The sequence below is a fragment of the Equus przewalskii genome, chromosome 2, assembly GCF_037783145.1.
Source record: "Equus przewalskii isolate Varuska chromosome 2, EquPr2, whole genome shotgun sequence".
Taxonomy (NCBI): Eukaryota; Metazoa; Chordata; class Mammalia; order Perissodactyla; family Equidae; genus Equus; species Equus przewalskii.
The window spans coordinates 22157823-22185523 of record NC_091832.1 but is presented as its reverse complement, the minus strand read 5'-3'; the positions used below and the strand labels follow the sequence as shown (position 1 = coordinate 22185523).

At 46.9% G+C, this 27701-nt stretch overlaps 1 protein-coding gene across 3 annotated transcripts in view; it reads right to left on the bottom strand.

The window, feature by feature from the left end:
- Positions 1–203: 203 nt before the first annotated feature.
- Positions 204–27701, bottom strand: part of DLGAP3 (DLG associated protein 3) — a 57030-nt gene continuing 29532 nt past the window's right edge. For all 3 annotated transcript variants that reach the window (XM_070610359.1, XM_070610358.1, XM_070610360.1), the window contains 7 exons: positions 18152–18365; positions 17555–17868; positions 17067–17152; positions 3225–3709; positions 2142–2233; positions 1739–1882; positions 204–1043 (listed from right to left, as the gene is read on the bottom strand). In XM_070610359.1, the coding sequence (XP_070466460.1) occupies positions 825–1043; positions 1739–1882; positions 2142–2233; positions 3225–3709; positions 17067–17152; positions 17555–17868; positions 18152–18365 (1554 nt within the window). In that variant the 3' untranslated portion in view covers positions 204–824. The remainder of the gene's footprint in view (positions 1044–1738; positions 1883–2141; positions 2234–3224; positions 3710–17066; positions 17153–17554; positions 17869–18151; positions 18366–27701) is intronic.

The window sequence follows — 27701 nt, the reverse complement described above, 5'->3', positions numbered from 1 at the left end:
CTTCACCCGATCCGGATCCCTCCAGCACTGCTCAGGTCTTCTGTGGCCGCCAGGGGGCCGAATCCCCTTTTCCCTGGCTGGCCCAGGCAACCCCCGCTCTCCCGAAACCAAGAGCGTGGGCTCCCAGCCGCTCCTCCCTCCACCCACTGTTCCCCACGCACGGGGCAGAGGTGGCTTCTTCTGGAGAGAGCAGGTGGCTCGAGTGCAGTTCTGCCGTTTTATTTTTCCTGGGATACTCAAGGGGGTGTGGGAACAGCCACAGGTGTGGTGAGGGGAAGCCCCCATCTCCCCTCCCCAGCAGCTGGGAGAGGGGAGAGGCCCAGGCGCCCTGGTCCTGGGTTGGTCCAGCCACTGTGGTCCCTGGGCCCGGTGGGCTGAGGGCTGAGGGTGGAGCGGGCTCCTAGGCGGGGTTCGGGATTCTTCATAAAAAGCCACGAAGCTTGATTCCCCACGAAGCCCAGCCCCGCGGGGTGGGGGGGACGCAGAGCCCAGATGGGGGACCCGGCCCGGCCTGGCCCGTGGGGGGAAGTAATGGTAGAGATGGTGCCCATGGGGAGGAGGTGGGGACGAAGCGTCGGACCAGGAGGGAGGGGAGTCCAGGTGGGGGCGCAGGGCGGAGAGGCACGGCCCCCAGCCCAGCCCGGGCGCCTTCGCGTGGGGTCCGGAAGGTAAAAAACCCACGAGAGTGTGATGGGCAGGAGGGGCCGGGGCGTGCGGTGCCGGCGGGGCGGGCGCACGGGGCGGCCCGCGATCACAGTGACCTCGACGCTGGGTGTACAGTACGGGTAGAAAACCGCGGGCCCGGGCTGGGCGGGCCGGGCCGGTCACAGCCTGGTCTGGGCCTCGGGGATGTAGATCTCGATGCTGTCGGCGCTCTCGGTGGCCGAGCTGTGGCGGAAGGAGGCGGCGCGCTTGGCCGCCAGGAGCCGCTTGCGCGCTTCCTGCCGCTGCCGGTCCACCGAGTCCAGGGAGCGCTCCTTCACCGGCACGCCCCGGCCCCGCGACGGCTTCTTTGGTATCGGCGGAGGGACCTTCTTCTCCTCCTGCCGGCAGAGGGGGCGGCGGCTTAGTTCGGAGACGGGGTCCCACCCCGACTTCCCAGTTTACCCCCCACGGCCCGGAGGGATTAACATCTGTGGCTCCGCCACGTGGGTGCGGTTAGAATCCGCCAACACCTAAAGCCCCAGATGTACTTGTTCTGACAAGGTCAAACCCACATTTTTCATTAAAAAATAATTGATTTGATTCGAGCGCCCCCTGGTGGAGCCGTTCTGGAGCACTCCCTCGGGGAAGCGGATGTTTTCATCCCAGGTGGGGAGGAGGGCAGCTCCCCCGGGCAAGGCAATGGGGGTTCACATACGAGGCCTCTGGGCCCCATCACAGACAAGGTCTCACAAGGTGAGATGAGGGCTGAGGGGACCCTCAAGGTCGCCTCTGGGCCTCGGTTTGAGCTGCGGGCAGTCTGCCCTTCTGGAAGCTCTAGTTCTGCTTCCTCAAACTGCAGCTGGTCCAGGGTGGCTGCAGGCACCTCAGGGTTCTGGCAGCTCAGGCAGTGATGAAGCCAAGCAGACGGCAGTGACCAAGAGTGCGGTCATTGTGGAAGAAGAGGGTCCCCATCACCTGTCCAGGGCTGCCTTTGCTGCCCATGGGTCTCTTCTCCTGCCCCTTCCACCCCTCCACTTTGGGGAAGGGCATTTTCCCAGGTCTGGCCTCTTGGCTTGAAGGGACCTCCCCCCACCTTAGGTTCCAGGAGTTTCCAGCTGTTGGCCTTGAGTTGCTGTAGCTCCAGGAACTTGAGGGTCACATCCTCGATAGAGAGCTGCAGGAGGTCCCAGAAACCCGCCAGGTCCTGGAAGGTGGGCACAGGGAACGCAGTGGGGTCCTGCAGCAGAGAAAGACAGAAGAGGGACAGCCAGTCAGCGAGGTCTGTGCTCCAGCCAGGATCAGAGAAAGCCCCACCCACCCTTACTGTCGGGAAGCTCAACTTGGGAGAGTGGAGTAGGGCCTGGGAGACAGGGAGACAAGAAAGAGCCCAGACTTCTCTCTCGGGCACAAACACCTGGTCTCACCTCCAGGCATATACACACTTGGCCTCCTACAGGTACACACATCTGGTAGGCTCTCCACTCCTGGGCACTCACCATGCTTTGCTGACACAGCCGGAAAAACTGCTGAACCTTCTGGGACAGGAGAAGTTGTGTGCTGCCCACGGCACTGCGGATCTTCTCCAGGACTGGAGAACAGAAGGAGATTTAGGGAGAGGAATGATGCCTCTCCTTCCCCCACCTCCAGGAAGTCTGCCCTGAATGACTCTGACCCGTCCATTATCTGGCACTGTCTACCCATCAGTCTCCTCCAATCCCCTCCCCATCCCGTCCTCCAGTTCCTAACAAGCAGCTCGTATCCCATGTCACCAAGACGGGATCCTCAGACACTGATGTTTCTTCCTTCATATAACTGGCATTTCTTGAGTGCTTACCCGCCTGTGTCCTTCTTCCCTCCCACGTCACAGAACAGATGGAAGCCAGCTCCAGCCTAGCCCTATAGCCTCAGCCAAGCACTAGCTTAATAACTACCCACTGGCTGAACTTTGTCACTCATCAGTATATGATTCCTTGGCTCATTAAGAATTACTGAATAATTTCATGTGTGTGCCTCTTGTCTTCCCAGTCACCATCCCATCAACTTGGGGATTCCAGGGTGAGACTGTGTCTCCCCTCAGTCTGGACTTGCAGGGAACGGCCATGTCCTCCCTCAGGCCAGGGCCATGTCTCGGCTGAATCCCCTTCCCCTACGCCTCAGGCATGACCTGAAATTGTGCACTGCCTCCTCCTCTGCCTTGAAGTCCTGGTCCCAACACCTGGATCAGACCCAGATCCCCACACAAGCCCAGGTCGGAGCAGAATCCCCTTGACCCCCATGGACTTGGTGACTTGGACTGGCGGCCATCTCCTAGACGGCTCAGCCTTTTCTCCTCGTCACTTTCCCTGGTCCTAGCCCTGGCCTCTGAAGCTGCTCCCTACTTCCTTCCAAGAGCTCCCGGCATGCCCTGCTGCCAATGGGGACCCACCAAGGTTCGGGGCTAAAGAACCGAACAGCAAGGAAGGCACGCTCACACCCAACCAAAGTGCCCTCCCATTGTGCTGCTGGCCCGCTGCTCTCCAGTGAGCCAGGATCCCTCCACGCACACGAGGCCGGAGGCGCCCCCAGAGCATCCCACTCACTCTCCTCGGGCAGCTCATAGTCCTCCGCCTCGCGCTCCATCTGCTGGCACCAGTGCTCCAGCTTCTCCACCTCCGCCCTTAGCATCTTGATGAACCACTCGCCGTCCCGTGGGCAGGGGGACGTGCGGCCTGAGTCGGGGAGGCTACGTGAGCCCCGCTCCATCCAGGAGTCACGGCGGCCGGCCCCGGGGCCGGGGGTGGAGGCGGGGGCAGGGCCGGGCGACCCATCGGTGGCCGGCGGCTCATACGGCAGTGGGTAGCCCTCGCGGTAGGCCCACTGGCCTTGCGTGTGGACCGTGCGGAAGACTGAGTAGGTGGGGGCCCGGGGCCCGGGCTGGGGCTCAGAGGCGTGCCTCTGGAAAGAGCGTCCAAACTGCAGAGCCTTGTCTTCTGTGGCCACTGTGGCCAGGCCGGCCAGGCCCTCCAGCTCCAGGTCTGCCTGCACGCCGGCTGTCACACTGTTGGAGCGCTTGAACCTCGCCCGCCTGGTGAGAGAGGTGGCTGTCATCTCTGCCCCTGCCCAGTCTTATCCCAGCCCTCATCCCCTACTCAGGCCAAAAGGAAAAGGAAGGAGAAAGGAAACGTGCAAAATGATGAACATTAATCCACGAGCTTTAAATATATCAGTCCTTGCAACGGGTGGGTACCTAATATACTTCATAACCCCTCTGGACAGTGGTGATATTCAAAATATTTAACTATCTGTACTCCATGGGCAGAACAGATGCTGGCATACACCAACCACAACAGACACAGAGAAGTGCCAGGGCATCACCCTGCAGAAGCTGGATCATGGGGCAGACCAGAGGGGCCCAGGGAGGGTCTAGGGTGGTGGTTCTTTACCAATGAATACAGAAATACTTCAGCATTTTAACAAATGGTATGTCTTTGCTAGTTTACGCCAGCTGTGCGGGTATGTCCTCAGCCCTACAGAGAGATGAATGAAAGAAGGCCCAGAGAGGCCCATGGTCACCCAGAGAGCCAAGATTTGGACCCAGGGCTGCAGGCTGCACAGCAGAAGCACTTCCCACCACACAGGCTGCTAGAACATCAGGAAGAATTGCCTTGGAGCAGCTGCGGGGTGGGGGTGGCTGCAGCTGGGAGGACTTTTCCTCTGGGGACCCCCATGGCTCAGCCCAGAGCCTGGCCAGACACAGTCAGCCAGCCGGTGCCAGTGGAGTTGAATTAAGTTGTTGGCAGGAATAACACAGGGCCTGGAAATTTCTTGTCTTTGAGTTAATAATATGCAAATACTATGCAAAACAGAAAGTCAATTGGCCTTGTTCTTTATTTTACCCCCCTGAGTTCAGAGTTGGGGCTCTTTTCTGTGAAGAAGTCAGTGGCCCCCTGAGGTGCATGAGGCTGATCAGACAACACTTGATGAAGAGGGAGTCAGAAGATGCGGGGGTGGCAGGGGAGGTGAACAGAAGTTTGAGGTTTGGAAATTCAAGGACTATAAAAGACCCATGTGTCCTAAGCTACTGCCACCCCCATATGGTCAGAAGAGAGAAGGCCTTGGGGGGCCAACTCCAGGGGCCCCTCCAGCTTCCCAGGAGACTCCCCCAACCCCCACAACTTCAGCTTTCCTCCTGCTGCCCAGGCCGTCTCTCCCTGCCTGCCTTGCCTGCCTGCTTCCCTCCAGCTGGCGGGCTGCCTGCTGGGAGCCTGTTGCCATAGAAACCAGGCCCAGAAGGATGCTGCAGGACCCAGGAAAGAGAGATGCACTCATGTGCAGTCTCCAACGAGCCCTATGTCCCAACCCCCACCCAGAGGGAGAGAAAGCGAGAACACATCTGCATTGCTTCCCACATGGTCTTCACCTTGGCGTCTGCCCTCGTCAAGATTTGCATCACCCTCTGCCTTGACTCAGACACCTCTGCCTCCACTCAGGACAGTGCAGAAGAGCACTGGACTAGGAGTCAGATCTGAGTTCTAATACTGGCCTTGCTGCTATATGCCTTTGGGAAGTCACTCACTCTCCATCTAGGTCATCTACTATATATGTGTATTTAAAATATATGATATATATGATTATATATTATATGTAAATACACACACACATATATACACACTATATAAAATGATAGGAATGGACCAGTAATTGCCAAGGTACCTCCTCTCTCTAAAATTATACCTTGCATATTTTAAGATCTGGGGCCCAACATTCCCTCACCCATCCATACTGGAGTAGTCTTCCTGAAGCTGACCTCTGCCAACTCATTCCCCTGCTCCATACTCTCCCATAGCTCCCCATCACTAATAAGATAAAGTTCGTGCTTCCAATGCTAGCATCTACCCCATGCTGGCATATTCTCTGGATGCGGTCCTCCTCTCCAGCCTCTTCCCCCCTCCATTCTCCTTGTTCCCCAAGTGGCTTATACTAGCTCTCACTCTGAGCCTTTGCACATGCTATTCCCCTGCCTGAAATGGCATTCCTCCTGCTCGCTCCCTGTCCATTCCCTGCTCAAGTCCCCTCTTCTTCTGCGAACCTCCTGACCGCCCCCAAGAACATCCTCAGTACCGCACCTCCCTCAGCAGTCTTCTTGCATTTGGAGGCAGCCCCACTGTTCGGTTAAATTGTTCTGTCTGGTGAGAGTCTTGTGTGTCTAACTGAATTATTAGGACACATTTTGCTTCCCTTTGAATATTTTTGTGCCTTTGAGCTCCAGTTAGCTTTGGGCTCCTTCAGAGATCCAGCAGTTGCAAACCACGCAGGGAAAGGTGGGGCTTGCCCCAAGAAACACATTATTGAAGGTCTGCCTTCCCAGCCTGCTTTCCTGTTATCCCCACAGGGACCTGTCCTTTGGCATCACTGGGTTTGCTGCCTTTCACCTGTCCTCTGAGGGGTCCAGAGAGGGTCATGCTCTGTCTTGATGGAAATAGGACACACAGTCTGGAACAGAAGCATAAGTGCCCCAGGCTTCATGGTTCTCAAGTGAGCTCTCTCACTGTGTTTACTTCAAGGAGGGCCAAAGAAGTTGAGGAGCTTATGGGATTACAGGAAGCACCATCTCCACCAACACTCCCAGCTAGGGGCCAGAGATTTGCACAGCTCACGCAGGAGTCCGCCATCCTTGTGCAAGTGGCATTTAGAACCAGCAGTGTGATTTCCAAAAAAAGAACAATGCAACAAAGCTCTAAAGCCCTGGGAGACACAGACATTTCAGGGGTGGGTGGAGATAGTGTAGCCCACAGAGGGGTCTAGGCCAGACAGGAAGAGGAAGAAAACGAGCAGAAAGTCACCCAAAGGCAGATAGAGGACAGAGGGTCTCAAGAAGGAATGAGCAGCCAACAGGGAAAATGCAGCCAGTTAAGAATGAAAGGTGTCCACTGATCTGGCAATATGGAAGCCATTGGCAATCAAGGTGAGAGTAGGTTTGGTGGAGGATGGGGGCAGACGCAGGTGGCAGGGGGTTGTCAGGAGGTGGAGAAAACTAGGCAAGACAACGCTTTCAAAGAGCTGGGTTGAGAAGGGAGGAAGAGAGAAGACAGTGTACCTTTAAGGGAGGAATATTTTGGTTGTCAATTATATCTCAATAAAGCTGGGAAAATAAGGGAGGGGTATTTTGTTTAGGATTGTTCTCATGTGCCATATCCCAAGGGGAGAGAACCTGTAGGGTAGGTAGAATAATGGCTGCCCAAAGAGGTCCATGTCCTAATTCCTGGAACCTCTGGATTTGTTACCTCCATGGAAAGAGGGACTTTACAGATATGATTACATTGAGGATCTTGAGATGAGAAGAGCCTGGATTATCCAGGTGTGTCCAATTTAATCACAAGAGTCCTTATAAGTGAAAGAGGGAGGCAGGAGAGTAAGAACCAGGGAAGGAGATGGGACGACAGGATCAAGGTTGGAGCATGATGCAAGGTGAGGACTCGACTCGCCATTGGCGGCTTTGAAGACAGAAGCGGGCTACAAGCCAAGCAATGTGGGCAGTCTCTATAAACTGGAAAAGCTGACAAAATGGATTCTTCCCAGAGCCTCCAGAAGGGATCAGGACTGCCAACACCTTGATTCTAGCCCAGGAATCCCAGTTCAGACTTGTGACCTCCAGAAATGTAAGATAATAAACATGCATTATTGGATGTTGCGAAATTTGTGGCAGTTTATTACAGCAACAATAGGAAACGAATATAGCCTGTAAAGAGAAATTGATTAGAGATAGAGAAGAGAGAGACAGTTGTCCAAGGACTAGATATAAGGGGGGCAAATAATAATTAACACCCTCTGAGCACTTAGTATGTGCCAGGCTAAGCACTTTACATGAATCGACATGGTCAGCCCTCAGAAACAGTGCTATGATAAGGGTGTTAGTAACACCCCTACTTACAGATAAGAAAACTGAGGCTTAGAGAGGTTAAGTGACTTCCTAAGATCAGATGGTTACCAAATTAGTACAGTCTGGCTGCAGAGGGCAGCTCTTAGACCATTCCACTGCAGCGCCTCCCTAGGAATGAGCGAGAGGGGTGGCTCTCATCAGGAAGGCAGATGCTTCCACCTCCGAGGCAGGACTGGTGGAGGGAAGAGATGCAAGCAAGTTGGGGGTTGGTCGGGAAGTGGAGAGACGTCCCACCAGATGACCTCAGTGGTTACAGTGAAGTGAGCAGGGAGGTTGTCTGCTGGAGATTCGGGGGTGGGAGGGTGGAGGAAGGAAGGAGAATGAGCATCTTTCGGGAAGGCAGCCCAGCTCCATGGCTTGTGCCTCAGTTTCCTCATCTATCAATGAGAATGACAACACAACTGCTGGTAAGGTTGTTCTGAGATAACAGATGTAAAGAACTTAGAACAGCACCGGGCCTGCCCATTGTGAATGTAAGCTACTATATAGAGAGGCAGGAAGGGTTGTTGCTCTCACTGAAAAGAAAGGGACAAAGAAAATCATGGGAATGTAGCACTGAGAACCCAGCTAGGGCATTGTAGTTATTAATTATTATGATTGCTGTTGATCGTTTCCATCTGTTCTCCCACAGTACTCAATAAAACCTCTTTTATACTCCATAGCACATTGGATTGTAGTTATTTGCATATCTGTCTCCCTTACTGAATAGGGCAATTTCTCAAACAGACGCTGGGTGAGTGGCTGGTTGGTTGGTTGGAAGGATGGAAGAGACCACTAATCATCCCCCAGCATCCATCCTCCTTTTCTTCCTTAGTAATAGAATCCCACAATTTTATGCTGGACACAAGGCCACTTTGAATACAGATTCTTTTACCAATCTCCCTAGCAGCTAGCTGTAGCCATGTGGCTAAGTTCTAATTCATAGGATATAAGCAGAAGAGGTGTGTGCAACTTCCAGGAAATGTTCTTAAAAAGAGAAGGCATGACATTTTTTGTTCCTTCCTCCTCCCTGCTGACCAGAATGCAGACATGATGGCTGGATCTCAAGCAGCCATCTTGGAACATGAAATGGAAGCCAAATGAGAAGGATGGAGGAGCAATAAGATAGAAGGAGCCTGGGTCCTGTCATTGTGGAGCACCTACCAGCCCTCACCTGACTCTCTCTGGCCTTCCTCTAAGCAAAAGAGAAATAAATTCCTATCATATTTAAGTCACTATCATTTGAGGGTTTCCTGTAACTCACAGCCAAACCTAATCCTAACTATAACAGATGCATTTTCACGGTAGTGAAGTCCAGGGCTTATGTCCCTATTTGGTTCTGGATTTGGCAGTATTTGCCGTGGTCTTCACCCACAGCTGAAAACACAGGTTAGAAACCAGCTCCAGTTATGAATTATCACTAATTCGTAACAATGCCTTTTGTGATATTTTCTGCCCAAGCCTTTTAACAGGATTGAGGAGGCCTCCTCCGCTCGAGTTCTTCAAGGTGACAGGGATCCCATTGCTGACAATTCTGGAAGTTGTTATCATGGTTACTTCACGGAGACACTGCTACTGTGATTCTCTAAGGGATAGCATGAAAGGCTCCGGGAAGAAACTGGCTTATCCCAAGAGACACAATGTCCAAGGAAAGCTCAACATCCAGGAGTTGTCAAGAGGTTTTGCCAGGAGTATTTGGCAGCAGGCTGGTGGGGGTGGGAGGGGGAGTGGGCAGGGAGGAGGAAGAGCAGGGACGTTTCAGCAAGCTCAGCGCATGTGCTAGCTCCCTCTCTGAGAAAGCATCTAAGAGCTTAAACATATCATCAATCAGGGGTCCCCAAGTCCACCGCCCCAGCCTGGGGGCTGTGACAGTGATGCCGAGGTGGGGCTAGGGTGGGAGATTTAGGAAGAATCGTGATGGTCAGTCAGGAATCATCCTGGAGCTGATGGCTGAGGAATGGAGGTGGCATCCACTGCCAGGGCTTGTGGTCAGTCAGCAACTCATTGCTTTTGCAGAACTGTTCTCAACATATAGCTTCATGAGGATGCAAGCTTCCTTCTCAGGGCTCGAGGGCCTCTGTTCTTTCAGCTCGTGCCCTTCCCAAGGTCCCCAAGTCAGAAGTGACCATCATGCTAAGGAAGGGGTGGCGGGGGTCAGCCTTCCCATACAGAGTTCTCCAGGAGGCACTGGTTAGGCACAAGTGGGTATAAGCAGGTTTGTCAGATAGAACACAGGACTTCCAGTTAAATTTGAATTTCAGGCAAATATCAGATAATTTTTTGGTATAAGTGTGTCTCATACAATATTTGGAACCTATTTATCATAAATGTTATTCATTGTTTATCTGATAATCAAATTGAACTGGGAATTCTGGTATTTTTTGTTTATGTTATTTTGGTTTTTTTGCTAAATCTGGAATTTAAGGTAAGGTCTTAGTAGGAGGAATCTGGAGGTGGAAGATACAGGGGGATCCCCATGGTTAGAGAGAGTTAGAGGCAGAAATCGCATGGCTTCTAAGTTCTCCAAGGGCCCCAGGATCAGTCTTCTAACGTTCAGCAAGGACACTTGATACATTCTTTCATCATGGCCCAGAGTATGCTGGGTCTGTGAAGACAGGAGCTGTGGGATGCCCTAAGACAGAGCTGGTTACTGTTTCTTAAGTATGCTCCCTCCCACCACAGGGCCTTAGCACGAGCTCTTCCTTCTGCCTGGAACACTCTTATCTCCCATTTTCACTTCCTTAATTTTTGTTCATCCTTCAGATCTCTGCTCAATGTCACTTCCTCAGGGAAGCCATGCCTGACCCCTCTGACTGGGTCAAAGCCCCCTATGATCCACTCTCATAGGGCATATACCTCTCCTTTGTGGCACCTGTTACAGCTTTTCTTCTACATCATTTATGAGGTTCTTAGATTAACGTGACAGTAAGCTTCAGAGGCCAGTCAGGAGCTGTGTCTGGTTCTATTCACCTTTGTATCCTCAGTGCCCAGCACAGGACTTGACAAATAATAGGGATCCAATAAATATCTGTGCACAAATGAATCTTGGGTGTGGGCGCAGTGGAGAAGCAACTGAAGGGGCACCAACCCCTACTCTGCATATTTCTAAGCCAAGTCACCACTGATGATGAACAACTGGAAGGACCCACAGACAACGCCCAGGTATAAGGGGCAATAAATCTGAACTCCTCACCCAATAGGTTAGCGGGGAATGCCTGAAAGGCAGAAAAGGAGGCCTTTCCTCCCTGGCAATTTTTAAAACCAAAGTACAGAGAGAGAGAGAGAGACTGTGACCAGTGAGACAGGAGCAAGGACAAGAGAGTCCAAGAAAATGGGGTGGCAGCGGGTGGGGGGCAAGCCCTGGATGTCTGCCTAGAAAGGCTGCTGGTAGTCATGGCTTGCTTTTATGTACCAGTTGGGGCATGGTGTGTGGTAAGTCAGACTTAAAGTGCCAGGGACAAAAGGGACAGAAAGGACAGTACAGGTGTATAACTAAGGATGCCTTCAGCAGACAAGCAAGGGAGCCTAGCCAGAGAGATGCGCCAGATTTCTTCTCTCCCCACCTGTCACCCCCTCTGAATTCCCAGTGTGATCACCTGTCCCAAGCAATTCAGTTCCTCAGACATTTATCCAACACTGTCTCCCCCCGCCCAGCCTGCCCCATCAACACCTCCCCAAGCACCTACAGGAGAGCAAGGAAGACCTCATTCTCTGCCCGTCCCAGCCCTTCCCTGACTTCACTCCAAATGCTTCTCAGACTGGTCCACTACTCTCTGTATCTGCTGCTATCAGCCCAGTCCAGACGACTGATCAATACCATGGACGGAGCCAACTTAGGAAATCCCCCCCAATATATAGAAATGATGGATAAAACAAAATCACAAAAGTGTTTTTGCTACCATGCCAAACTTGAAAATAGGAAAGAGTAATCTTCAGGTACCAGAAACAAAAAGGCAATCCAAAATCTGAGTAGTGAGAGGGAATCTAAGCCAAGAGAGCCACAGGAAGATGGGGCCAGACATATGCTAGAGGCTAGATGGGAACACCCAGGGAGGACGAGAGGAGAACCCCCAAACCTGTGCGGCGTGGGGAGCTGGAAAGAGATCCCATGCATAAAGCCAGCAACCAAGGAGGTTCATTGCATTTACAAACTTGGACCAGAAAACTCATGTCTTGATTCAGGAATGTGGCCTGGAAGTAGGATGCTGAGAAATCAAAACATTAAGACTGCTTTGTGTGTGGGTGTGGGGTTCAAATGAGTATTACCAGTGAAATGCAGAAACCTCAAGCTGAGATATTAACTCGAAAACTGGTCCCAAGTTCAAGCAGTACTTCAGCATAAAGGAAATTGAAGCCATGAGGGACAAGTGGGCAGTAACAAGCAGTAGTGAACACATAAATTGTTAAAACATGTTTGTAAATCTGAACTATTAAACCATAAAAGACATAACAACAACTGATTTAGCAGGGTTTTTAAAAGAGGTATAATCAAAATACTAGACAAATATAACATGGAAGATAGGAGGAAGGAGTTAAGAAGGAAATGAAAGTGTTCCAAGGTCCTTGTTCTGTGCCTAAGAAGGATAGAAATATTAATTTTAGACTTTATTAGAAAAATATGAAATTAAGTAAATTTGTTAAAAATTTAAGGAAAATTACTATTAAAATGTAAACTTCCAAACCAGTGGAAGGAACAAGACAAATAAAGCCAAATTGATCAGTTTAACAGAAGGCAGAAAAGTAGAAAAGGGGAAAAGCAAAGAAAAAGCATGTCAAAGAAACACTTTAAAGAAATGATAGAAATAAGCCCAAATAAATCAGTAGTCAAGATATATATAAATGGATTAAAATGTCTATTAAACTCTAGCGCTATACTGCTTACAAACAGCACATCTAAAACATAAGGATATAAGACAGCTAAAAATAGAAAGAAGGAAAAAGATATACTGGAAAATTAATCAAAAGAAAGCAGTCATAGCAATAAACTCAGGTAAAATAGACTCCCAGGCAAAAACCATTAGTAAGGATGAAAAGCAGCCTATTTACTGACAAAAGAGCCAACCACCAAGAAGATATAACAATCATAAGCCTGAATACTTCTAAACAGCACACTGTCAAACTAAAGAAAAAATTAATAAAATTACCAGGGAAAACAACACATCCGCAATTATGGTGAGACGTTTTTAACACACCTTTCTCAGAACTGGTAGATCAAACATCCAAAAAAAAAAATCAAAGATAAACATTTGAAAAATATAATTTCTAAGTCTGACCATATATGTAATATATATGTATATGATGGAGGAAGCCTCAACAAATCCTAAGGAATAAATATCATACAGAATGCATACTATGGCCACAATGTAGCAAATCTAGAAATCAATCGTGAAAAGGTAGACTCCACCCCCAAGAAATACATTTGGAAACTAAAAAAATTCTTCTAAATAATTCACAGGTTTAAAAGGAAATTATGATGAAAGTTACAAACTATTTAGAACTGAACAATGGAAATACTGCATCTCAAAACTTATGAGATGCAGCTACAGCAGCATAGTTAGAGGGGAATTTATAGCCTTAAAAGCACGTTAGAAAATAAGAACTAGAGCTTGAGAGCCTGAACAAAAGACAAAGATGGTAGAAGAAAGAATATAATAACACAAAAGTAGTAGAAGAAAGGAAATATTAAAACTAAAAGAGAAAGAAACAATAGAGATGCTCACTAAAACCAAAAACTACTTTTTTTAAAGACTAATAAAATATAGTTTTTAAAATATACAAACCTTCAGCAAGATTGATCAAGAAAGAGCAGGAAGGCATAAATATACGGTATTAGGAATGAAAAGGGGGGGCATAACCTATGGATACTATAAAATTATAGTACTAAGGCAAAGAACATTTGTGCCCCAAATTTTGAAAACTGTCAATTTTTATTAAATGGTCCATTTTTTTGGAAAATATAAATCACTACAATAGACAAAAAAATAAAACCAGAATAGATCAATAACCACTAAAGAAACCGAAGCTGTAGTTCAAAAACTTTCTCCTATCCCCAAAAGGCATCAGGTTCCAATAGTTTTATGGGCAACCTTTACTAAACCTTTAAGGAATAGACAATTCCTACTTTACACAAATTGTTTCAAAGAACAGAAACACAGAAAATGCTACCAAACTCATTTTAGGAGTCTAGCATAACCTTAATACCTGAACTGAATAACAACAATAAAAACAAAATCATAGGCCAATGTCACTTATGAACACAGATATAAAAACCTTAAATAAAGTAATAACTATTAAAAAATCCAGCAACATATATAAAAATAACACAGCAAGACAAAAACTGCTGGAGGTCCATCTATCTCTTCTTCTTTTTGTCTTTAGCCATAAGAACCCTGCTTTTCAGCCATGTGCTCTGCTCATTGCATGTTACTTCCCAGCTAAAAAACTATTCCAAAGCCCCCCTTGCAGCTAGATGCCACCATGTCATGAGGTTTCAGCCAATGTGATGTAGGTGAAAGTGTTGTAACTTTCAGGAAGTCTTCTTAAAAAAGAAGGACTGAATCCCTCCTCCTCTCTTCCTCCTTGGTACCACTCAGAATGCAGACAGGACAGCTGGAACCTGAACTTCAGCTCCTTGAGATGAGGTGATAAACAAAGGGTGGAAGAGCAGCAAGATAGAAGGAGTCTGCGGTCCTGACACTGCACTTCCACATCCAGGCTTTTTCTTTTCTTAACTGAGAGAGAAATACACTTAAGACACTATTGAGGCCCTGTTACTCACAGCCATACTTAATCCAAACTGGCAACAGTGTCAAGCAGGGTTTCTCCCAGGAATGAAACAATGGGTCAACGTGGAAAATCTATTAATATAGTTCACCACATTACAGATGAAAGGAGAAAGCATATGATCATCAAAGTCAATCCTGAAAAAGCACTCAATAAAATTCCACTCTCATTTTCTATTTAAATAAATAAATAAATAAAAACTCTTAGCCAACTAGGAATAGAAGGGAATTTCCTTAACCTGATAAATAGTATCCATCAAAATCGGTAGCAAATATCATCATACTTATGAGCGGGGCTTGAGAAGCATATCCACTGAAGTCGGGAATGGGACAAGAGTGCTCCATTCAACAGCGACCTGGAAGTCCTATCCAAAGCATTATCACAAGAAAAAGAAATGAAAAGAATATAGATTTAAAAGGAATATCTTCATTTGCAGAAAATATAACTGACTATATAAGAAAACCCATCAAGACTTTCAGATAAACTATGAGATCTCCTATGAGAGAACAGCAAGGTTGCTGACTACAAAATCAATATTCAAAGGTTAGTCCTGTTCCCATACACTAACACTGTCCATTTATAAAATACAATAGGAAAAAAGATCCCCCACCCAAGAGCCTCTATAGTGCAAAGGACTATCACCTTTCTTCTGGATCATGAAAAAGTCCTGCTTACTAGCCTCCCCATGCCCACTATTGCTTCCCTCGAATTCATTCTCCACTCAGCAGCTAGTGACCTTCTGTAAACATAAATTAGATCATGTCACACTTCTTCTTGAACCTTTTAATGGCTACTCATTAGTTATAACTACATTCTAGTTCTTCATCATGCCCATGCCTATTCTCCATTCCACTCCCTCACCACTCCCCCATCCCATTCCACACCAGCCACATGAACGTTCTTTCAGTGCTTGATGCATGTCAATCTTCTCCTGCCCCAGTACCCTCACATATGCTATTCTCTCTTCCCGGAACACTTCCCCCACATCATCTTCCGAGGGTTCCTAGTCAATCCTCAAGTCTCAGCTCAGATGTCACCTGCTTAACCTAAATAAGATCCCTTCCCTCTTAGCTCCTGCTTTTTTCTTTCATGTTCCCACCATAATGCATAGTAATATCCCATTACATATTATACCATAATGTGTAATTGCATTTTTATTCATAGATTATTTATGCATTACCTTGATTCCCTTCTAGACCATAACTTCTATGAGGGCAAGAGTCATATCTTTGACATTTCCCTGAGCATTTAACAGGAGCTGTCATATAACAGATGCTTAATAAGTATTTTCTGAACGAAGGAATCAATGACTGAATGACGGAGTTTGCTGATTTAGCTGAAGTCTCAGTAGAATGCCTGCTGCTCTCTAGGAGGGGGCCTCCAGGGTTCCACCTGGATGAGGAACCAAGAAACCTCATGAGGGAGCGAGTGGGCACACACGGGCTTGGTTTATGGTTCATGGGGTAGAATTAAGAGTTGGGGGCAAGATTCTGAACACAGAGCTGCATCCATCCACGACTTCAAACCCACCTCCCAAGAGCACATGTCATGGACTTGCGGAATTGAGTTTGCCCGAAGTGCTACTTTTCTGTGATTTTGGTGAAATATCAAGAATTTGGAGGACAGCAGCTTTCAGGAGGGATGGGGACAACAAGGGAGGCTTTTTGCCACCCTTGGTGGAGGCATTTACAGCCTCAGGAGCATATGGAACTGCAGGAGCTAAAGTAAGAGTAGAGAAAAATGGTGAACCCCACAGGAACCCCAAAAAGACTTGATCAGACACCCACACACAAGACACCCCCAGGGGTTCCCAGAAATAATTGGATGAACTTTAGGGGAGAGCTAAAGGTCCAAAACCACGGCAAGTGGGAACAGAGCTGTGAGGGACTGCCACTGAGACTCTAGCTTTATCCCTCCAATGGGTATGGCCTGAGACAGGCAACACAGATTACCATGAAACTCTTACAGCCAGCCCCAGGCAGGTGCCCAGACACCATACTTAGGGCCACTGGCCTGGTAGCATTGCAGCCCAGAGGGCCAATGGGCCACTGAGACATGGTCATTAGAGAAAGCATCTTCCCACAGGAACCCAACAACGGGGGGACTCCTCCCAGTATTCCCTCCAGAGCTTGCAGTGCTCATTTTTCAGTTGGAAATTAAGGAAGCAATGTTTCTGAGGCCACCTAATGCCAGAATAGTGGCTGCTGGTAATTCTACCATCTCGGGTACACCACAGACGCAGCCATATAATAGGTACCCCCGACTGGTTAAATGCTTGTGTGAGCCAAATGAGGAGGAGTGTTATATCTGCCAGGGGCCCCTGAGAGGCAATCTTCATGTTTATTTGTTTCTTTTTGAGCTCACATACTTGTACGCCACGGGAAGTAACGAGGGACTGGAAAAATCCTCTGTAAAGGACCATTGTTCGAGGCCTGCTCAGCACCCACCTGCTATCTCTCCCTACCAGCTCCTTCCCCCATCACTGTACATCTCCTGTCCACCTCAGGGCACCTGGGACAGGCATGGGCATAGGAAGAATTCACTTTAGATCCCATGACTGCCCTGGTGACATCTCTGTGAATAACCTCTGTGGCTGCTCTGACTCTTCCCTCAATAAAAGGGCGTGGTCTCACGTCCAGGAAGAGAGTGCAAGCAGGGAGACCCCGCCAGGGAGGTCCTTATGCAGCCCTCTCTCCGCTTCTCCCACAAGAAAGCCTGAGATGCCCCAACTCGGACCTACCTCTTGTCCTCTTCCACCTGTACGCCGATGGAGTGGAACTCTCTTCGACTCCTGTTCTCCGTGTCCGAGTCCGAGATAGTCTCCACCTGGTGGCAGGGTTGGGGAGTCAGTGGCCGGGGCCAGACCAGGGACGCAAGCCCTTCCCAGGGAGAAGGGACAGCAATGTCTGAGCCCCAAGCCAGCTGGCAGATTCTGCAAAGACAATCTGCCTGAACAAGATGAGAGACCCAGGTGGTCAGAGGCATCAAGGTGGCAACCTCTGGGCACCGCTCTCCACTCGCCAGTAGGGGTGATGGTGTCAGGATAAAGGACAGGGAGTGAGCTGGGGCTGGTTAGAGCAGCCCCGTCGATGACCAGGCACTGGGGACCACCTGCAGCTCAGAGCAAGCCAGGAAAAGGCCTATGTATCCAGAAGGCCCAGTGACATCCTCAACCCATCCCCCACCGCCCAGGGCCTGAGTTTTCGTCGGCGCCTCCTCCTTTCATACCTGCACCCCAATGGACGGCCGCCACTTCCGCTGCCGCGCCAGGCTCCGCAGCTCCTCCCTGCCAGGAATGGTCTTGATGATGAGTGTGGGGGGCTTGGGGCTGGCCCGGGGGGGCACCGGCGCCAACTCCAGGGTGCGCGCGCCCATGGCGGGGCCGTCCAGCCCGTCGGCGGAGCTGCAGCGCCGGGCGGGGCCCTCGGCCGCGGTGAAGCTCTCGTGGGCGGAGTCGGTGCTGCTCTGGGCGGTGATGGAGATGCGGGGCGGGGCCTGGCTTCCCGGTGGGATGGGGGGCGGGGCCTTTCTGAAGTTGAAGGCTGCGGCCAGCGAACGCAGAGACGCAGCGGGTGAGGAATGCGACCGGGTAGGTGCCTGTGGCCGACCACCCCACACACCTACGCGATGCCACAGGACCCAGCAGCCACAGGTACTCCACGTGCTGCTAACCCACAGAGCCAAGGATTGTTCTCCCCATCATCCGACCCAGAGAGGCAAGCAATCTGCCAAAGGTCACACAGCAAAGCTGTGGCGGGGGCCAGAACCAGAATCCAGGGCGCTCTCCAACCTAGAGCGGGGCCGAGGCAGAGAGGGCGTACTCACAGGAGCCGGGCCTCCCTGAGACAGAGGCAGGGGCAGCAAGGAGGGGCAGGCAGTCGTCGTCTTGAGAGCAGCCGGCCTGGATGGCCCGGAGGTAGCTGTGGCTCCGCATGCGGAAACAGCCGGGCAGGTCCAGGGCGTCCACAGCCTGGGACTCAAGCTCCCCAAACACGGACCCGCACACGGCCTCCAGCTGCTGGTTCAGCTCCTCGCTGAGCTGGGGGCAGGGCCCAGGAGGACAGTTACTGGGGTGCTGGCATGGGGTGGGCCCTCCCTGAGGCACTTTGCCTTAGTAATATATCTAGATCTGCAGACGCTTATCTCTGTGTCACTCTTCTGCACGGACTAAAAGAAACGCTCTCTCTGCAAAGAAAGGTGGAGGCACCCGTGCCCTGTGCTGCTTCCCAAAATGCAGTGGGGCCCACCTTGGGGTCCAGTCTTTCCTCTAAATACTCTTCCCTCCCCCCCATCTATGCTGTTCCCAGATGTCTGGCTGTGCCCCAGCCTCCAGATCACCAGTCTTCCTCTCCATCTAGTCCCGGCCCCTGATGTTTCTCACACCTGACCCCAAGGGAGAGGACTAGAGACCTGACACTCACCCTCCTGCCCAGTATGGCTGTACAGGATGGGTGCACATTTGACCCTGAGCTTCAGGGCAGCCAAAGCATCAAGGAACGTAGCCTGTGAGTTGCCAGCACAGGCTATGGAGTGAGACCCACCTGGACTCAAGCACTGGCTCTGCTACTTCCTAGCAGTTTGGCCTGGGAAAGTTACCTGAAGTTTTTGGGTCTCAGTTTACTCACCTGTCAAATGGGAGTGGTAATGGTACCATCTTCATAGGGCTATTTAGAAACACATGTGAGGCACTGGGTGCAGGTACTGGCACATAGTAAGCACTCAGTCAGTGGCATGTGAAGGTCTCAGGGCCTACCTGGTAAACACGGGTCACCACCCATGAGAACCTTGACTATTCATGTCACTGAGCCCAAGAGAAATTCTCCCATGGGTGATTATGTAGAGACCATTGGATGAAATGACAGACAAGGTCCTCAGTAGCATCCACATGGTGAATGTGACAGGAAATATCCCATGGCTGCATCTTGTGACATCTCCCAGGAAAGACTCATGGCATCATATTTATGTGTGATCAACAGAGGCCCAAAAGAATGGCTTGATCCGTGTGTAGAAGGCAACACAGCCTCCAAAACATAACATGATTTCACTAGATTCTACCTCAGACTGAGCAGGAATTTCCATCCCATTCTACCAATGGCAAACTAAAGCTCAGAGAGGGCAGATGAATTTTCCAAGGATGCCCAGCTTGTAAGTGGTAAAACCAGAGTTAAATGCCAGGTTTCCTGGCTCTCTGCCAGGCTGACTGAGCATCAGAATCTCCTGGGGAGCTTGTTAAACCTGCATTAACTCAGGCCCCACCCCAAGGATCTGAACCCAGGGCTCTCAAACTATATGCCTCTCTTTGCTTTGGCTGCTCTAAAGCTCACGGCCAAATTTGCTAGAGATTCAGATTCCGTGGTTCCAGCGTGGGCCCAGTAATTAAAAAGAAGGATGGTCTGGACTTCTTTCTGAAGCTTTTTTTAAAGGAACTTCATTACAAGAAATCATAGACCATGGAAAAATCAATCCAAGATCCTGTAGAAGTTCTCCCATATTTGACTGGCACAAACCATGCCCCTGTGGCAGCTGTGGCTTTCACCACGACTGCTTGAGTCCACCTCTCAGTTTCCTATCTCTGGACCTGTGAGGTACAAAGGACCAGCAAATACCTGGCTATTTCCTGAAGCTCAGGAGCTGATCTAATTCCTGCTAATTCTAGACCAGGCTCAGGAAACTCCCCAACTAGAACCAATACAGACCAGAGGGTCCTGCCCAGAGCACAGGAGAGCTGACCTAACCCCAGCAGAAAGTGTTCTGGTCTCAAGTCTGGACACCAGGAATGGAAGGACTCTCACTCTGTGGCTTATCTCTGTATCTCCATCCCTCTTTCGTGTGTAAAGAACTAGGCATAATATCTGGCATACAGCAGATGCTCAATAAGCATTAGCTACTATTATTAGTAGCAGGAGGTTCTGAAATCACAGTGACAATGCTTCTGAGACGCCTCTCTTTCCCAGGGGTTCTGAAGCTTTTGAGATCCCAGGACCAATGCCATTCAAGGCAGACAGAGGGAGGGTGAGAAACTCCCTGGGGCCACACACCTTCCATCTCTACAGGCCAAGAGGAGCTTCTAGAGTTCCAACAAGGAACCAGGACCCAAGGGAAATGTGGGCTTATACAGACTCTCAGAGGAATACTGCACCTGAGTTGATCTTGACTGTATCATGATTATAAAATTATAACATTGTACTGTGAATTCTCCCTTTACCCCTGCACTGCCTTCCACTCTGCCCCTCCCAACCCCCTGCTTTCAGGAGAGTCAAAGTCAAAGAATCCTCTTGGGAAATGAGAACCTTAGTCTTTCTCCAAACCAGCCTCAGAACCAGTAAATATTTCCACGGGTGTGGGACATTTAGAAGAACATATTTTTTGGGGACCTAATTGAAAATTGTTCATGCTAGAGTTGGTGGGTCCATCTGGGGGCTAGACAACATCCTGTATACTTATGTCATTTAGTTTAAATAACCTTGGAAAACCTTCTCATTTCAAAACACTCTAAAACACTGGATAAAATATAACAAATGTTTTATATGCATAGCTGAGCTCACAAGAAAGCCAGTGAAGTCCCAAGGGGACAAAAGCTAAGAAGAGACTGGAAAATCAGAATATTAACTGTGTGAGTCAATGCTGCAAACAGCCCAGTGGAGGTGGGAGGTGGGGCAGGGGTTCCTGGCCTCACTAACCAAAGGGTTTCTCTTTTAACACCCACATGGGTGCAGGAGTAAGGTTTTGGGCTCAGATGAAGCACGGAATTGGAAATGAGAACTTGCATAAAGGTAGGAAAGGAGATGCCTTTGATGCAAAGGTGGACGAAAAAAATCAATTATCAATACACACTGATGATAAAGAAGCTAGTCTGTGGTCCAGGCATTGGAAGGAAAGGAGGCCAATCTCCTATTCTGTATCTATTCAGGACTCGGTGTCTGCATGAGCCTGCATGGGCCAGACCCCCCAAATTAAAAATTAATACAAAATGGTCCCAGACCAAGAATAGTCTAATAGAAGCAATTGCAGAATATTTCCTGGCAGACCCACTCCTAACGCAGGCTGCTCAGGAATCTCACGGATAAAGCTCCATTGAAGATGAACTAATATTAGACTGTGATAATCCCTGCCATGGCCCCAAATCGTCTCTACCTCCTGATGTTCACACCCTTGTGTAGTCCCCTCGTCTTGAGTGTGAACTAGACTTCTAATTCTAATTGGCCCACTTCTAATAAATAGAATGTCACAAATACAAAGGGACGTCACTTCTGACATTAGATTACAAAAGACTGTGGCTTCCATCTTGGATACCTTCTCTCCCTCTCACTCTCAGAGCCTTTGTTCTGGGAGAAGCAAGATGTTATACTGTGAGTAGCCCTCTGGTGAGTCCGACATGTCAAGAACCTGATGTCTGTGGCCAATAGCCTACAAGGATCTGAGGCCTACTGACAGCCACGTGAGTGAGCATGGAAGCAGGTCTTTCTACAACCAAGCCTTGAGATGACTGCAGCCCTGGCCAACACCTTGAGTGAAGCCATGTGAGACACCTGATCCAGGTGGCACCCAGATAAACTGTGCTCAGTTTCCTGACCCATAAAAACTGAGGTAATAAATATTTGTTGTTTCAAGACACTATGTTTGGGGGTAATTTATTATGCAGCAATAGATAACTAACACTAACAGTGACCTAAACAAGAACTAAACTTTCATTGAATTAAGCCATTGAGAATTCAAGGTTTATCTGTTACAGTAGCTAGTGTTACCTTAGCTAAAAGAGATTAGCTTTTAAATTATGTTTAAAATTTCTAAAACTCAAAAGATAAAATTAAAAACATAAAAAGAGAATAAAAGCTTTGATCTAAAAAAAAAAAAACTAGGAGAATTTGAAAAGGAACCAAATCAGATTTCTAGAAATGAAAAAAAAAGCACTGAAATTAAAAACACAATTCATGAGTTAAATTGTAGATGAGATTTAACTGAAGAGAAAACTAGCAAACCAGAAGATATATCTGAGGAACTTGCCAGAAGGCAGCACAGAGAGGTAAAGAGACAGAAAATATGAAGGAGAGGTTAAGATACATGGAGGATATAAAAAGAAGGTCCCACATAAAACTAATAGGAATTCCAGAGAAGAGACTAGACAGAATGTGGAACAGGCAATACTTGAAGAAATCATGATAGTGGCTGAAAATTTTCTAGGCTTCTGACTTCAGGCATGACAGTGAGGGGGACACCAAATCCTATCTCCCAAGACAACTGTAAATCTGGACAAAAACTGTCAAAAACAATCATTTCATCACTCTGAAAATCAATAAAAGGTGTACAACAAAGAAACATTTACTCATGAAAATTACTGAACTTTGGATAAGAATAGCATAAGTCTATGGTGTCCTTGCCTGGGGCTGCTCCCATTACCCAAGCTCCCAGCTCAATCAGTTGCAACAGTTTAACAAGGGTGGGGCAGGCTGTGAAAACCAGTTGCCTCACTACCACTACCAACGGAACCTCACTTAATTTGGAGCATTGTCAGTTATAGTATCAAGAACAGCAATAGCCAACAGCACTGCTAGGCTGAGGTTTTGGCACTGTTTGGGGCAAACTATGGACTGGAAGACCAGCCAGGGACTTAACAGAGAGTTCCACGGGTTGAGACAGCCAGAGGGGGTTTGATAAGCTCTCCAAATAACCCAGGTTAACCAGAGGTTGGGTACATGTATACAGAGACCAGAGAGGCCCTGAGTCACCTGCACATCCTTGGCCAATGGAGCCTGTGCACATGTGCAGAGGCAACAGAAGAGAGCCCGGTGAAAAGTAAAAGCCAGGGCAGGCTTGAAAACTGTACTCCTGAAGTTTGTACTCCCTGCCCACACACAGAACCATATGCAGAGACAAGAAGCCTTACTGGCTTGAGGTTTTTGAGCGCAAACTCCAACCAATCTCTAGCTGAATACTGAGCTATGCAGACACAGGAGCAACTCCTAGAAAACCAGGCTTAAAAATAAAAACAAGAAAGAAAAAAGATAGTGGAACCATCAGAGGCCACATTTGGCAGAAAGATAGATTTCACAGATGCAGTCCAGAGATTAACAAACAAATAAACAAAGCAATAACAATCTTCAAGTGGTAAAGTAAGAATCCAGAGTTGCTACAATATATTATCTAAAAGGTTCAGCATTCAACAAAAAATGATGAGACATGCAAATAAACAAGAAAATGTGAATGTCTCTAAAGGTTTGATTTATCAGACAAAGCCTATAGAGCAGCTATTATAAATACATTCAAAGAATTAAAGGAAATCATGTTTAAAGATTTTTTTTAAAACATGACAATGATGACTTTATGAATAGAAAATCATAACAAAGAGAAATTATTTTTTAAAAAGAAAAAAGAACCAAATGGAAATTGTGGCACTGAAAAGTACAATAAATGAAATGAAAAATTCACTAGAAGGGCTCAGCATAAGAAATGACCAGTAGACTTGAAAATAGATCATTATAAATTATCCAGCCTGAAGAATGGAGAGGAGAAGAGATTGAATAGAAACGAACAGAGCCTCAGAGACCTATGGGACAACATCAAGTCTACCAGTATACAAGTAATGGGAATCCCAGAAGAAGAGAGAGAAAAACAAAAACTATTGGAAGAAATAATGGCCCCAAACTTTCCAAATTTGGTGAGAAACATTAATATACAGATCAAAGAAGCTCAATGAATCCAAAGTAGGTTCAACACAAAGAGATCCATACCCAAACACATTCTAGTCAAAATGTTGAAAGCTGAAGACAAAGAGAAAATCTTAATAGCAACAAGAGAAAAACAATTTATCACATAAAAGAAAACAATAATATGATTAATAACTGGCTTTTCATGAGAAACAATGAATACGAAAGGCAGTGGAATGATATATTCCACTATATGAGTGCTGAAAGAAAAACTCAACCAGGAATTCTATATCCAGCAAAACTATCCTTCAAAAATAAAGTAAAAATAAAGAGATTTCCAAATAAATATAAACTGAAGAATTTACTGCTAGCAGATCTATCTTACAAGAAATACTAATGGAAGTTCTTCAGGATAAAAGGAAGTGACACTCAATGGTAACTCAAATCCACAGAAAGAAATGATAAATATGAGTAAATATAAAAGACTCTATAAACATATTTTTCTCAGTTTTTATCTTAGCTTCTTTAAAAGACATAAGATTGTACAAAGCAATTACTATAATACCACCAATGGTTTATAATAATTCTTAGGTTTACGATGTATATATGGTGATATATATGACAATAATAGCACAAAGAGGGGAGAGAAAAAAGGATATTGATTCTAATAAATTAAGATATACATTGTAATTCCTAGCACAACCACTAATATTCAAATAATAAAGTAAAAAGGAATTAACAACAAAGAAGTTAAAATGGCATGCTAAAAATATTTAATTATTTAATACAAAAGAAGGTAGTAAAGAAAGAACAGAGGAACAAAAACAACGTGAAACAATCCAACCATATCAATAATCACATTAAATGTGAATGGACAAGACATCCCCAATCAAAAGGCAGAGATTTTCAGATTGGATAAAAAAGCAAGTAGGTTGAAAGTAAAAGGATGGACAAAGATGTACCAGCAAACAGTAATCATGAGAGAAGTTTCTAGATTTGATGAAAGACATGAATCCTCAGATTCAGGGAGCAGGCACGTGCACGCGCATGTACACACACACACATCATAGCGAAACCACAGAACACCAAAATCAAAGACAAGATCTTAACAGAAATCAGAGAGAAATGAAAATTACCTACAGAGACAATTAGATTGACAGTACACTCCTCAACAGCAATAACAGAAGACAAATGACAAAGGAATCTTCAAAACACTGAGAGAAAATAATGATTGACCTAGAATTCTATAATAAGGTAAATTATCTTAAATACTGAGGGTAAACTGCATTTTTTGTTAAAGGCAGAATTTGCTACTAACAGACACTCACTGAAAAAATTACTACAGAATTTACTTTAAAAGGAAGGAATGAAATGTAAGAAGGTACAGTGAGGGGAGAAAAGGTAAAGATGTGAGTATATATAACCAAGTACTAATAGCATAAAATGTAACAACAATAATAAAGACTAATTTGGAAAGACGAAAAGAAGATGGTACCAGGGACTGGCCTGATGGCATGGTGGTTAAGTTCATGCGCTCCACTTCAGCAGCCCGGGTTTGAGGGTTTGGATCTTGGGCACTTACCTACACACTGCTCATCAAGCCATGCTCTGGTGGCATCCCACAGACAAACTAGAGGGAGATTGGCATAGATGTTAGCTCGAGGCCAATCTTCCTCACCAAAAGAAAAAAGAAAAAAAGGTTGAACTAAAATACTGGGCAACAAGTACACATAAGAAAGGAAGAGGCGATCAAAGTTAAAGTGCCCTAAGGTCTTTGCATTGTCCAGGAGAAAGGCAGAAGAAATTGTCAACTTTAGACTTTGCTAAGTCAAATAGGCACACTAAAATTATAAGAGTAACCATAAAGAATGAAAATAGAATATATAACTGCTAAACTAGTTTGAGGAGAAAAATGAAGCAAACCCAACTGATCCAAAAGTAGGCAGCAAAGGAGTAGAAAGGCATCAACCAAAAGACAGGATAAATAGAAGGTACAAAGTAAGATGACAGAAACAAAATCCAAGCATATTGGTAATCACAATAAACATAAATGTGCCAAATTCTCAAACAATTGTCAGAATGGATATAAAATAAAATCTAGCTATAAACTATTTACAAAAAACATACCTAAAACATAAAGAGACAAAATGTTTTAAAGTAAAAGATGGAAAAAGATGTTCTGGGAAAACACTGAACAAAAAAATAGACTTAAAGGCAAAATGCATTATTATAGATAATAAGTTGACATCTCTCATGCATTAAACTTTCTTCCACTTCTGTAAAGCAAAGATTATAAGCCATGCCTCCCAGGAGAAATATGTATTATATACATGATGTTAGATAGTGTAAAGTGCTAAGAAGAAGAAAAGAAAAACAGAGAAAGGAAATAGGAAATGTTGGCGGGTGTAGTTAAAATTTAGATTTTAGAATATTTGGGGAAAGACCTGAAAGAAGTGAGGGAGTGATCCATGGGAGTGTCTGAGAAGGAGAGATCCGGACAGAGGCAGCAGCAAATGCAAAGACCCTGCGGCTGGAGCACACCTGTGGTGTCAGAGGAGCAGCAAGGGGACTAGTGTGGCTGGAGTGGTAAGGGAAGAGAACAATGTTAGGAGGGGAACTTAGAGGTAGCAAGGGCCAGATCATGCAGGGCCTTATAAGCCATAGTAAAGTCCTTGAATGTTCCTCTGAGTAAGCTTTTGAGTGAATGTAGTTCTATTTTTAAATGATCACTCTGCTGTACTGAGAGAGAATGAAGTGGAGCAAGGGCAAATGCAGGAGACCAACTAGAAGGCAGTGCAACAGACCAGACAAAAGAACATGGCAACATGAACTGGAGTGGTGGCAGTGGAGTTGGAGAGGAGTTGAGGGATCCTGGTTATGCTTTGAAGGTGAGACCAACAGGATTTGCTGGAGGACTGGATGTGGGATATGACAGAGAGAAAGGAGTCAAGACTGACTTCAGGCTTCTAGACCAGAGCTCCTGGAAGGATAAAGTTGCCATTATCTGAAATGGAGAAGACAGTGGATGGGGCAGGGAATTTGTGGGGGAAAGGACACCAGCAGTTTAATTTTGGACATCTTAAGTTTGAGATGTTTACTAAACATCCAAGTGAGACTTCAATACACAGATATACACACCTGGCATTTATGGGAGGGTTTGGGCTGAAGACGACTTTGGGAGTCATCAGGCTCTTGATAATATTCAAAGCCATGAGGTTGGATGAGCTCACCCAAGGAGTGAGTGTAGAGAGAAGTCCAGGAACTAAGCCCTGAAAACTCCAATGTTCAGATCCTGGAGAGTTTGTAGGCACCAGTGACACAGACTGAGAATAAGTAGCCAGAGAGAGATCTAGGAAAACCTAAAAGGTGGGTTGTCCTCCAAGCTAACTGAGTGAGGTGTTTCAGGAAGGAGAGAGTCATCGACTGTGTTAGATGTTGCTGATGGGTCAAGTAAAATGAACACTGAGCACTAACTAGTGGGTTTAGCAACAGAGGCTGGTCTGATGTGAAAAGACGGCTGTGCCAGTCAGATTCCCTGATTCAGGAAATGTAGCAAAGAAATGCTGAGAGACTGAAGCAGCAAACAATAGGAGCCAATGTGGACAGTCTTTTGCACTGCTTTTTGCATTGCTTTTTTCCCCAGCAAATAGTAAAAATAGCTAACCCTTCTTGAGTGCTGGCTATGTGCCAAGAACACTATTATGATGCCTATTTTTAAATAGGGAAAGTGG